The sequence below is a fragment of the Alligator mississippiensis genome, chromosome 4, assembly GCF_030867095.1.
Source record: "Alligator mississippiensis isolate rAllMis1 chromosome 4, rAllMis1, whole genome shotgun sequence".
NCBI classification, from domain to species: domain Eukaryota; kingdom Metazoa; phylum Chordata; order Crocodylia; family Alligatoridae; genus Alligator; species Alligator mississippiensis.
In genome coordinates, this window is record NC_081827.1 from 80,073,581 (window position 1) to 80,086,910 (window position 13,330).

The following is a 13,330-nucleotide window of genomic DNA, read 5'->3' on the forward strand; positions in this document are numbered from 1 at the left end:
GATTGGGATTGGAGCCATTGCTGCTGCTGCTACCTGGCTGGGCTGGGAGAGGTTGTGTAGTTTTATGGGTGGAGGAGATGCCATGCTGCATGAGGTGCTAGGAAAGCAGCAGCAGGGAGGCAGGGGCACAGAGAAGACCCCTACTATGCTGTCTCCCCTGTGCTCCCCCTGCCATGTGCCTTCTTCCCTCTCTGCACAAGCCACCCTGGCTTGGTCAGGCATCAGGGGCTAGGACTGGGGCCAGAGCTGATGCATAAGGTAAGCAATGGGGTGGTCACTGGGAAAGCAAGTGGCAGGGGGACTAGTGGTAGGGGCAGGTGCCTTTGGGAGGGGGAATACAGGCACAGTGCGGGGAGCAAGGGGTCTGGCCACCAGCCTCTTCAACATTGCTTTCCTTGCCACAGAAGTATAAGGTACAAATTCAAGATGACCCTCCAATAATTAAATTCTATACATAAAATTATAAATCTGTTATAATTATAACAAAATACATGGGAAATTTTACATTATAATTTTCTATGTATACAGTCCAATTATTGTGGGGGAGGGTGCTTTAAATTTGAAGTAATCTTGGATTGGGTAAGTATGGTATATTCACATATGTCAAGTAGTATATAATTTCTGTGGAGCATTGTATTAGCTTTTAAGATTACTGGAGTCTCATGTTTAGCTCATTCTCTACCATAACCCTCAAGTCTTCTTCAGAGTGAAAGCTTTTCAGGGTAGCTCTTTTTCTTGCAAGTATGGTTGTCTTGATTTTTAGTAGAAGTAGTATCCCATCTCATTGTGAGACAGTATCCTCTGCCTGCACCTTTGCTTTGGTGTCTCCAAAGTGTGCCATAATATTGTACTATAGGCAGGTTACTTAAAAGAAGTGTGAAATGATTTTTCCCTTCACTGGTTCGTGTTTTAGTTTGGAATGATGTTTTGTAATGTTGGTACTTTCTTATGAACCTCATGGTTAAAATGAGACAAGGCTCTTTGGGTGAATCTGGTATCTTTTATTAGACCAACTTAAATAGTTGGAAAAAATATAAAACAGCTGCCGGCTCATGTTCATCTTGGAGTCCACTAGGACTCCAAGATCCCTTTCCACTTCCGTGCTACCCAGCAGGTCATTCCCTAGGCTGTAGGTGTGCTGGACATTTTTCCTCCCTAGGTGCAGCACTTTGCATTTCTCCTTGTTGAACTGCATTCTGTTGTTTTCTGCCCAGTTGTCTAACCTGTCCAGGTCTGCTTGCAGCTGTTCCCTGCCCTCCCGCATGTCCACTTCTCCCCATAGCTTTGTGTCATCTGCAAACTTGGACAGAGTACATTTCACTCCCTCGTCCAAGTCGCTGATGAAGACATTAAAGAGTATCGGTCCAAGGACCGAGCCCTGCGGGACCCCACTGCCCACAACCTTCCAGGTCGAAGCCGACCCATCCACCGCGACTCTCTGGGTGCGACCCTCCAGCCAATTCGCCACCCACTGGACTGTGTAGTCATCCAAGTCACAGCCTCTTAACTTGTTCACCAGTATGGGGTGGGATACCATATCGAAGGCCTTCCTGAAGTCTAAGTATACGACATCCACCCCTCTTCCTGTTGCCAGGCGTTTCGTAACCTGGTCATAAAAAGAGACTAGATTGGTCAGGCACAATCTGCCTGCCACGAACCCGTGCTGGTTTCCCCTCAGCATAATTTGTCCTGCCGGGCTCTCGCATATGTGAGCCTTGATAATTTTTTCAAAGACTTTGCCAAGGATGGAGGTGAGACTGACTGGCCTATAGTTGCCCGGGTCCTCCTTCGTCCCCTTTTTGAAAATGGGGACCACATTGGCCCTTTTCCAGTCCTCCGGGACTTGGCCCGTGCACCACGAGCGTTTGAATATTCCCGCCAGTGGCTCTGCAATGATGTCGGCCAGTGCCTTCAGCACCCTCGGATGGAGCTCATCCGGGCCTGCCGACTTAAAGGCATCCAGTTCTTCCAAGTGACTTTGCACCATCTCGGGGTCTACGCATGGAAGTCTGGCTCCTTGCTGCTGCCTCTCTACAACCCCAGTGAGAGACTTGTCGTGCCCCTCTCTTAGGAACACTGAAGCAAAGAACTCATTGAGGAGTTCAGCCTTGTCCCCCCTGTCCGTCACCAATTGTTTCTGCCCATTTAGCAGGGGTCCTATTCCTCCCCAGGCCTTCCTTTTACTCCCTATATATCTAAAAAACAATTTCTTGTTGTCTTTTACTTGGGTTGCCATCCTCAGCTCCATGGTAGCTTTGGCCCGTCTAACTGCCTCCCTACAAGCACGAGCAGAGGAGGTATATTCGTCTTTGGTGATCTCTCCCTGTTTCCACTTTTTATGTGCTCCCCTTTTGGCCCTTAGGCTGCCCTGGATTTCTGTGGTCAGCCAGGGAAGCCTCCTGGCCCCTTTCCCTCTTTTACCCCCCACGGGGATCGTCTCGCTTTGTGCCCGAAGGATTGTTTCCTTAAGGCACAGCCACCCTTCTTGGGCTCCCATCATTTCAAAACTCCTACTCTGCAGTGCATCCTTGACTAATCGCCTGAGTTCATTTTATACAGCTTTCCTAAAGTTTAGTACTTTCACCCTGCTAGTTACCTTACCCACTCGATGTCTTATGGTGAATTCTATTATTAGGTGATCACTGTCCCCCATATGGCTACCAATCTGTACGTCCCCTACCATGTCATCCCCCATTGCCAATACCAGATCCAGTCTTGCATTCCCCCTAGTGGGACCATGTACCTCCTGTGTCAGGTGGAGGTCCTGTACTGTACTTTTCTTCTGTACTGTAGTAGTTCTTCACATGGTATCCGGGTGGCTCTTTCAAACATGTGATCTATCTCTCTGGAGGAGTGCCCTTTGTGGGTGAAAGCCTTTTTAAGATTGGTGAGGTGGCAATCCCAGTTGTTCTCTTCAGTGTAAATTCGGTGGTATCTGAGGGTTAAAATAAGTCACTTGGCAAATGAGTTGCATCAGCTGTGGTTTTTACATATAATTTATTTTTAAGATGCCTAACATACTTGGTCCTAAACCTGGTTAGCTGCTAAGTTTAGTTCAGGTAGTGCATATTAAAGTAATAAATGCTTAACATGTACTACATCATTGAATGGATATATTCTAGTCTCTTTCAAGTGGTTCTGCGCATATGTCAATAAATTCATTATTTTCAAATTGTGTTGGCACCTATTCATGCAGCTCTAGTGCATGCATTTAAGGGTGTAGCATGAATGCAGAAGTTGTACTTTGCTTCACTGTGGTATATTCTGGCATGTCATGAGATAGCATAGGTGCCTTTACAATAGAAGTATTTCTAAATACTAATAATATTCTATGTTGCATAGTTAGGCTAAGGCTTCTTGAAAGAACAAGAATTAAAGCATTACTGCAGAGATATGCAGGCAAACTTAGTTGAACTGTGGCCATCTTCTTGTGTTTTACCCATCTAATTCTTTTTCCCCATAATGTATTTGTAATTGTAAGTGAGGATTTTTAGATTTGTAATAAGTAATTTCACAAACATTATGGTGCATAGGTTTCTATTGCATTGAGATCAGGTATGCAAACCACAAAGAGATTAAATTAAGGCTTTGTAGTAGTTTACTTCTACAATAAAGTAGATATAACATGAAACTGTAAACTAATGCACCTTAAAATTGTTATTTAACCAACCACAAATGTAAGAAAATCAACCTAAAGTTGGAACTTTATCTTTAAAATACTTTGCCTTAAGCCCCTGCTATGGCATTAATGAAGAATGAAAGTCTGACAAAAGAAGCATAGGGATGTCTGTGAACTGCCCCATTTAGTGACACAATTTGCATACATTGTATGACTTTATTTATATATTGCTCATCCGTGTCAATGAGATTCATGGAACTTCTGCATTAAAATTTCAGAATAAAGGGCTAGTTGAGATTTTGCTTTTGAATTGCTAGAGGATCAGTTTGTTCAACAATAGTATTTATCAGTTTGTCAGTTCTTCATATTTCTTTAAAGTTTTTATTATAACCCATCAAATGTTAAGCAATTGCTCCTGGGTTAGACTCAGATGAGTGTCATTGAAGGGTGTTTTAATTTAATGGATCCAGCATAACATCTGTTTCTAATGTTTTAAAAGCCAATTTATATGGAAATGTACTTTAGCAAAAAGTCAATAGATGCAGACACTTCTAACACGTATGGTATTCTAGTAGAAATTCAAAATGCAAAGTAGCACAGAGTAGTGCTGTTGTTTCTTTAATAGCATAAAGAATGACAAAATAAAGACCTCTATACACTGCTAGTGCTATAGTAATGTAATGATTGATTGATTTGATTACTTTTTTCCCCCTCTTTTTTTATCTTTTTAATAGCCGAGCTATCAAGACAAATCAGGATCTTCTGCCAGAAACACCCTGGACTCACATATTCTACAATGATTTTTGGGGAACTCTTCTTACTCACAGTGGAAGCCACAAGTCATATAGACCTCTCTGCACACTTTCCTTTCGGATTAATCATGCTTTTGGAGGCATGGACCCATGGGGCTACCATCTTGTAAATGTCCTGTTACATGCTGCAGTCACAGGCTTTTTTACAAACTTCTCCAGAATATTATTTGGCGATGGGTACTGGAGTTTAGTTGCAGGCCTGCTGTTTGCTTCTCATCCCATCCACACAGAAGCAGTAGCAGGGATTGTAGGGAGAGCTGATGTTGGAGCCTGCCTCTTTTTTCTGCTCTCATTGATGTGTTATGTTAAACACTGCTCTACAAGAAGCTATTCAACCAGCACTTGGGGATGGATCTTGGGAACAGGACTATGTGCTGGGTGCAGCATGTTGTGGAAGGAGCAAGGAGTGACTGTTTTAGCCGTTTCAGCAGTTTATGATGTATTTGTGTTTCATAAACTGAAAATGCACCACATCATTCCTGTTTTATACAAGGTAAGCGACTTTGACCCTTTCCCTGAACCTCCTTAAGTAATTTTTATGAAGTACCAGTCACTGTGGTGATTTTTGAGTATGCAAAATTGTTTAGCAAGTGCCAAGCCTCTGTAAAATAACTGAAGATACCTAATACAGAAAGTGTAACTAAGACAGTTCAATAATGATTTCACTAATGATAGTTCTTGGCTGGAGATGCATTTCATCCATTGGTTACTTCACTTCCATCTCTTATAACCACCCCCATCTAGTTCATATTTAGCTGAGGGTTTTTTGTTTGTTTTTGTTTTGCCAAAGCACTAATTCATGTCATTATTCCTTGTATTCAAAATTCAGCTTAGTATGTTTGGGTGTACGAACGCATCAACTGATACAATCTGCATGCTCTTTCAGGGGATGACAGAGGACTTAATATTAGAGGAGGCTTGACAAAAATAAATGTACCTGAATGTTGGCCTCTGGCTTCTCTCTTTCCATTTCTGCCTTTTGTAGCCTTTAGTTCAAATTTGTTACTACCTTCTCAGAAGATTTCTTAGAATTAAACTAATGGCCCACAAACCTAACAAAAAGAAAGTTCTTATTCTTTAATATATGCATTTCAGTCTGTTAGATTCCATAAGTAAAAGTAGGATCCAGTTTGTACTGGACACAGTACAACTGAATAAGAAAAGGCCTGGTTTACTTTCAGGGGACTTCTTCTGTCAGAAAAATTTTGATTTAACACAATTGGGAATGCATCAGTTTTGTCAGGTTTTGATGGGTAATTATCAAAAGGTTTCATTTTGATAAGGTCAAACCTTTGCACTTTGGTTTGTATATTTTTAAAGAATATTTATGTTTATATTAATATGAAAAAGAATTTGATTTACTTTTTAATTTTTTGCTTTAATTTTTTTGCTAAAAGTTGTTTTAACTTTGTTCTTCTTCAGAATGAAAGTAAATTCCAGGTTTTGTTTTGCTCCAAGTAAGACTTGGAGAGCACATAGTTTAAATAGGCAGGGCGGATAAAGGTGGCTTCCAGCAGTTCCTTATTAAACTAGTCTGAAGTGTTTGCTTATGACACCGTGTCCTTTCCTTATGAAAGTAAATGTCCTTAAGAAAAAAGAATTAACTAAAACATACTGAAGTGGAAAAACCTGAACATGCAAGAACAGTTCTGAGAAGCAATAGCCAAATAATATGTTGTTATATGGTACACCTATTGGTAACCAGAAATAAAGAATAAACTAATTGTGAAAAAGGAAGTGTTCAGTCCAACTTGATAGCAAGTTGGATTGCTAGATATAGGATGGAATTTTTCAAAACTGCCTGAAGGAATTTCGTTCAAAACTTCTTTAGGCATGTTTGAAAATCTCAACCTTATTCTGCAAAGCTGAGTGAGTGATAAAAAATATATTTTAAACCATCTTCTCATCATGCTGCGTAAATTTCTCCTAACATACTATGTTCTAAATACATTTCATCTCACTTTTATATACAGTCAATACCAGTAGAAAGTGACTTGGACTGTTTCCCATTGAACCTCATTTAAGATCAAGGTTCTATCATGGAAACTGTTTTGCTGAAAATAATGCTGATTTAATCTAAATCAGGGATTCCAAAACCGTAGTATACATAGCAGTGAGGATACACAAAACATCTCTAGGAGTTACGTGGGAGAAATTGTGTAATGATAGATTTCATTTTCATTATAATAATTGTCATTTAAGGCTGCATCCACACAAGGGTGAACGTTTGGTTCCCTGGGGACAGCTGTGTGGCTGCTAATTGTCCCCAGGGATTGCCTATGTCACCTGCTCTCTGACGCACAGCAGGTTACTCTGGGCTGGCCCCAGCACACTTACCTGGGGTCCTTGGGGCCTCCTGGGGCTGCAGGAGTGGTGATTCTGCCACTTGGAGCCTGGCTGGCAGTCAGTGTGTGGCTCTGGCCAATCAGGCTCTGGTTTTGGGCGGTGTGCATTGCCCCCTCTGTGTGCCACTCTGCTTTATTTTTTGATGCAGGCTTTTTTGACCCCTGGATATTTTCCAGGGGTCAATTTCCCCCCCCCTCCCCGCCCCCTGGCGCACTGCTCCCCTGCAGCACAGTGAATGTGCAATATGTGGCGGTGCAGATATCTGCACTCATCTGGACGTGGCCTTACGGGATTAAAATGTAAAACATGTGCTGGTAGGGTTATTGCATAGTCTGGAAGGGAATATGCAATAAGAAAAAGTTTGGGAATGTCTGGTTGAAACCAATCTTTGTGAAAGCATATCAGTTTTGATAAAACTGTCATTTGGGAAACTTTACTTAGATATGGCCAATAAGTAAGGAACAGAAATAGGAAATAGCCGATTGTTTGGTGGTCAGATCATTCCTCTGGGAAGTAGAAGACTCAAATGCCTGCTCTGATTTAGACCAAGAACTTGAATCTTGGTCTTCATTTCTGGGATGCTATTTTTGGAGGGAGAGGGTTCTTAGTTTCTTTTGTTTGAATACTTCCAAATACTTATTCGTTGGAAGAGAGAAGAGGGGGAGATGCTCATATTTCACAAAAGTTTTTGTTCCAAATCAGGATAAAAGCTAAAAATTGCCCACAGAATTTTTTTAAAGGGATGTTTTCAATGTGTTTCATTCTAGAAAAATCAGAACAGCCAGCTGCAACTTCAGAAAGCTTTTTGGCTTTACAGGGAGAATTGGGTTCAGTTTGGGAAACCTTCCTCCCTCTTCTCCTTCCTGACTTCCCCTCTGGTGGATGGTGCAGCCCAGAAGCCTTGAGAACACTTTCCAAGGCAGGGTGCTTGGGCTTTCAGCACTTTGGGAGCCCTTAGAAGCCTTAAGATTCTTGCCCAAAGGCAGCCCACATGGTTGGGTTGCACCAGAACCACAGACTCTAGAAGCCCAGGCTCCTAAGCAGTTTTCCAGGGGAGCTGTCTGGGTACCAATTTAAAGCCTGCTTGCTTTAGCAGAAGTTATTTTTGTAATTGGTAAGCATTTTCCTGACAAACCCCATTTGGTGAGAAAATTCCCACTCTGACCTGCAGTTGGACTCTTTCCTTCTGTGCATTTGCTATACCTTTTTATTTGTATGATTTTTGGTAAGTTCAGTTAGGCTGATTTGACTATTTGAGAGGGGTGGGGGGGAGCACTCTCTAAGCAGTGGCCTAAGCAGTAATGCTGATCACAAGATGCTTTGTGTGTGTTTCAGTTGAGAAAGCCTCTGGCTACTGCAAGTTTGTCCTGAATTAGACAGGAAGTGTCACTGCTTGAAGACCATGAAATGTTTAGCTATTGTGAAGAAATGGAAACAGCTCTCCATACCATTAGAAAGCTCCACAGAGCACAGTTTGAAACCCATTGATAGATTTTTTTTTCCCTATCTATTTTGTTTAAGTATCTCTGGACTCTTGAGTTGTATTCGAGATATTGCAATAACCATATTAGATTCATGTTAAAATTAAACTCTAGTTTGACCCCAACCCCAAACTTTCCCACAACACTGTCTTGTATTCTTAGATCTTTTTTTTTAATCTCTAGGGAGGTCTGCCTGTATACTTGTCTGGCTCCAATCATTATATTTGTCTGCCTCACAAACTTTAATGAATTTAATCTGGCAGTGCCCTGAACAGGGAAGTGAAATGAGGAGTGAGGAACAGAGATATTAAGTAATTTGCCTAGAGTCTGGTCAGTGGCAAGTGGCAAAGCTGAATGTTGAATCCAAGTCTCTCGAGTCCCCCTTGAATTCCTTTAAACCCAAGGGCATTTTTTTTCTAGGTCACATGACTGGAAATCTGGAGACCTGGATTCTATACTCCGTTGGCAGATTTCCTATATTTGACCAAACCAGGACCAAACCAGATTTAGAAACTAGAGAAGAGGACCATAGGAGATCAGGCAATAGAGATCGCTCTAGCAGTGTCTGTAAATATTTTTAAAATAACCCTCTGGCCATTTTTTCAGATGCACATTTCTCCCCTCTAATTTCTTTATCCCACTTCATATATTTTTGTTCTGTCTCAGGGATTTTGAGCATCAACACCAGGGAAGTTTTCTTTCAACCATTAAGTGGGCTCCTCAGCAGTTATTGTCACAAAGCTGCTTCGGGTGTGCACATCTACATGAGATGTTTACTGTGGAGCTGTCTAATTAGCTCTGCAGTGAAGTCTCAGCATCTATACATGTGGCCCTATTTGGCTGCAGGAAATTAATTAATTCTGCCATACCACTTGTAAGCACAAGTATTATCCTATGGCAGTGTTCTTCACTGCACAGCAGTGTATGTGCAGATGCTGACTGGCCTGGCTGGGGCTTGAGGGCACTTCAGTGCAGGGGCTGCCTACTGGTCAGCTCTATACTTGAACACCCTCTTTCCCCAGCCAGCACCTCTGAAGCACATTGAGCCAGGTTGGAGCAGCCGTGGGCTGGTAGGTTGACCCCTGGGTTCCTGTCAGCTGGAGCAGCTGTGACCCAGCTCAATGTGCTGTGGTCCGTGGTGTATGTGAAGATGCTGTGCCCAGGAGCAATAAGCTTCGGTAAGGTATGCACCAGAGTTTGTGTCATTAATATATAAACATGCCCTGTGAGGCTTAAATTAGGGATGCTTACTATTTACCTTCTAGGGATTTTATAAATTATTTACAATTGGTATAAGTACTTACAATGTAGCATTACAGAAGATAAATGGTGTGACATGGACAGTGAGGGGATCTCTTCAGGCTTGAACACCAGACATTTTGTACTGTATTTACTTGAATATAAGATGAGGTCCCCCCTCTCCTCCAATCTGCATGGGGAAAAAAACTAGTCTTATAGTTTCAGTTACATACAAGGAAATCTCATTAAACATGTTGTCTATCTTGAAACTTGCCAAAAGCAGCATATGCTCAGTAATGGAAACCAGCTATGAAGCTGATTTAAATGAAGCCTACACACAGCATGACTATAAAACACATGGCCCACATTGGACAAACTTACTGATGGGAACCTTTGTTTGTGTGTGTGGGTGGGGGTGCTTAAAAAAAACAAAACAAAACAAAAAAAAACAAACAAAAAACCCCCCAAAAAGGCAGTTACTCCCTCAGGAGGGAACTGGCACCAGGCCAGAAGGTACTGCAGTACCAGGCTGGCACTGTTATAGAACCAATCCTGCCACCTTCCCATTCGTGCCAAAAATGCTTCATTTTAGCCAAAAGGCTGAGATGCTTTTGGGAACCTACCACAAGGGTAGACCTGTGCAGCACATCTGAATAAGATAAATGATCCACTGTGCTCAATTCCCCTCAGTTCCCCTCCTCTTTTTCAAGTCATGGTGAGCCACTACATTGAATACATTTTGACTTCCTCTTTACTCGCACAGCTGGACTATGCCTTTCTTTCCCATTTCCAATTATTCCTGTTTCTTTACTGGCCTAAATGTCTGGCATTCGTCACCAAATGGGGCCCCAAACAGTTCACTCAGAATCTCTTTGTCACCTGCTTCTTAGCCTGTCACATAAGATTAGTGTGACTCTGTTCTCCATGAGGGGGAGCCAGATCTGGTTGCCTTGTGGCTCATCTGCATATATATTTTTGGAGATCACAGGGCTCATGACAAAAACTCCTAGTTCCATTCATAAGTGGGGGGGTTAAGTAGAGCATGGATCCTTTGTGGGGGTATTTAGAAATTTACAGACACATGCCAAGCAGTGCTGACCTATGGGGTCACCATGGCTTGAAATGCTGTTGACTCTGCTAGGGCCCAGCCTAATGAACTATATTGTAAATCATGAGCCTTTTGGCTCATGAAAGGCTCATGGATATTTTGTACTGTATATAAATAGATATCAAAGTGCTGCTCAAAAGTGTGTTTATGGAGTACCTATAATAAAACTTGCAATAGTTTCATATACTTTGGGAGAGCAGGGGCTGTAGGGGGAAGGAGTTGGGGGCAGAGTGGGGCAGGGGGCCACCTGACTCCCTCCCCCAGATTTATTTTCTCTTTTGTAACAGTGAGAGGGGAGCAAATTCAAGGCAAAACTGCAAAAATTAGATTCTATACCTGGAAAATTATAACAAATTTACAAATTGATAAATTTCAAAGGAGTTTTACTTGAAGCACCCCACAGCCATTTTAAAATTCACGGGGACTTAATACATGTGATGTGATGACGTTTTAATTAGAATGGCTCTCTGGGAGCTGCTCTAATTAATACGCCCCCCTCCCCTTCCCCAAGCACGTCTATGGGCATCCTGCAGGTCTAGTTCTCAAATGCTAAGTAGGGATTAAGAAGGAGAAGTACAAACTTGTTTGAAAGGGGGAAAAGATTGATTTAGAAAAGATAATGTAAAGTTAAAGGAAAGCCAATATATCTTGTTTTAAAATAGATAATAACCAACAAGTCAGTTGCATCTAAAGCTGCACTTAGTATCATAGACTGCTCACTTTAATATTCTTTATCATCATAATAATGTTCTAATGTGCAGAAGCTCTAGAAAGAATTGCTAAAAGTGTACCTTTTCCCTATTTTTACTACTACTATTTTACACACAACTGTTCAATACAAGATTAATCCTTACATGAGAGTAAAAATACTGACCCTGATCTGCTCCACTGAAGGAGTGAAAATAATTTTCTGGATGTGCTGCTAAGCCCATGTTGTCAGATATCTTGTGGATGACTGAGGCACTTGGGTATTGAGGTGGAATGTAGATTTTGATTTGTAATATGTTTTCTAACCAATGTTTGTTATGTTGTGAATTACAAGGAGAAGGAAAGTGTTGCTTTTGTGGTGTAAAATGGATTTTATAGATCTCTGGGTAATCAAAACAATGAGATTTGTAACAATGAGGGGTGATCAGACATTAGAACACTATAAAACTGGCTTGTCCAGCATAAGGCCTGCAGGCTGCCATGCGGCCCACTAAGCCGTTTTCTGAGGCCTGAGGTGCTGTGACGGGAAATGAAAGTAAACACTCTTTACTTTTGTTCCCACCCCTTGTCCCTTCCCCAGCCCCTCAGCAGGTGACTGGCGAACATGGACTACGAGGCAGTTGGCTGCCTGGTGACTGCTGACCCTCTCCCCGTGGGGAAGCAGGGCCCCTCTTTTGGCTCCTCCAACTGCAGCCATGGAGTCTGGGGCGGGTGAGCTCGCACCAGGCGGGTCCCAGGGCCTGGGCCAAGGTACCCCCCCTTGCCCCTTCCGTGCCCATCATGCGGTTTCTTTAAGCCCCGCACCTGGGGCAGTCCGCACTGCATCGGCGGTGTCGTGGAAACACACGCAGCATACTTTTGGGTCAGGTCAGCAGAAGCTTTTATTCAAAAGAAACTACAGCTGTAGGGGGAGTTCCAAAGTGACATGGATTTCCCAAGCACTTGGAAGGGGTCCCCCCCCCCCCAAGAGCAAAATCAGGAGGCTTATATATTTTTTAATAGTTGCTTACAACTCACGTGATCATATAGTGAAATTAGCATGAAAAGCGGCTATAATATTACTTCATTATTTTTTTGCTGTAATCAGGATGGGAACTAATGGGGGAGGCGAGATTAGTTCACAAACCTCCTTGCACCTGGAAATTAACTTTGTATATACTTTTTTTTTTTTGCTACCTTCAAGGCCACGGTGAGCAAAGCAGTTGCAGAGGAGTTACAAAGAACAAACACTTGCCCTTATCTGTTCTACTGTACAGAGCCAGCAATTCTACACAAAGCGGTTATGTCATCTTATAACTAAAATAATCAAAGTTTAAGGCATATATTTTTTCTGATTCCACAGCCCCCCCTTTGAGACTATTTAGTCTCACTTTAGCCTTAAATTTCCATTCTCATGAGCCCCTCTATTTCATCATGCAGCCTTTCATGTTTTCTTTCAATCTGCTCACACTTTTGTAACACCATTATTCTAGACTCTGCTGTGGGTTTTCTTGCCTTGCTAAAGCTTCTCCTGCTGGCTTTCACGCAGCAGAGGATCAGTTGCACTAAGACATAGAACATTATCGGAACTATCAAGACAAACAATATTCCATACAGGATTTTCTTGCCAAGGGCCCCGAAATCTGGGAGCCAGGAGGTTAGCCAAGACCACATTTCTTCTAGACCCCAGTCAGTATTTTCTGAGGCCACTTGATGTAAGACCCTTAACTGATTTCGGATTTTGCGAATGTCAGTTTCGATTCGCATGTTCTGATTGACATAGACACAACAGGTGGAGTTTACTAAGGCACATACTCTTCCCTGGGATACCAATAGGTAATCTAGGGCTATGCGGTGTTGTATAGTTACTTGTGAGATCTGGGAGATCTCTTTTTGTAGAGCCTGAATTGCATCTGCAGTGGCATTTCCCATAGCTTCCATTGTGGCTGAAATGTTAATTATGGCTAGTTCCAATTCTCTTACTCCAAGCCACGGTATGAAGGTTCTCACAAATCGATGGAACCCTGTGTTTCTGGTA

General features: G+C 42.2%; 1 protein-coding gene across 3 annotated transcripts in view; it reads left to right on the plus strand.

The window, feature by feature from the left end:
• TMTC2 (transmembrane O-mannosyltransferase targeting cadherins 2) overlaps positions 1 to 13,330 on the plus strand; it is a 408,111-nt gene that overhangs the window by 145,160 nt on the left and 249,621 nt on the right. For 2 of the 3 annotated variants that reach the window (XM_059726136.1, XM_019494181.2), the window contains exon 2: positions 4,354 to 4,924. The exons of the other annotated variant lie outside the window; for it this stretch is intronic. In XM_059726136.1, the coding sequence (XP_059582119.1) occupies positions 4,354 to 4,924 (571 nt within the window). The remainder of the gene's footprint in view (positions 1 to 4,353; positions 4,925 to 13,330) is intronic. 3 annotated transcript variants of the gene reach the window in all.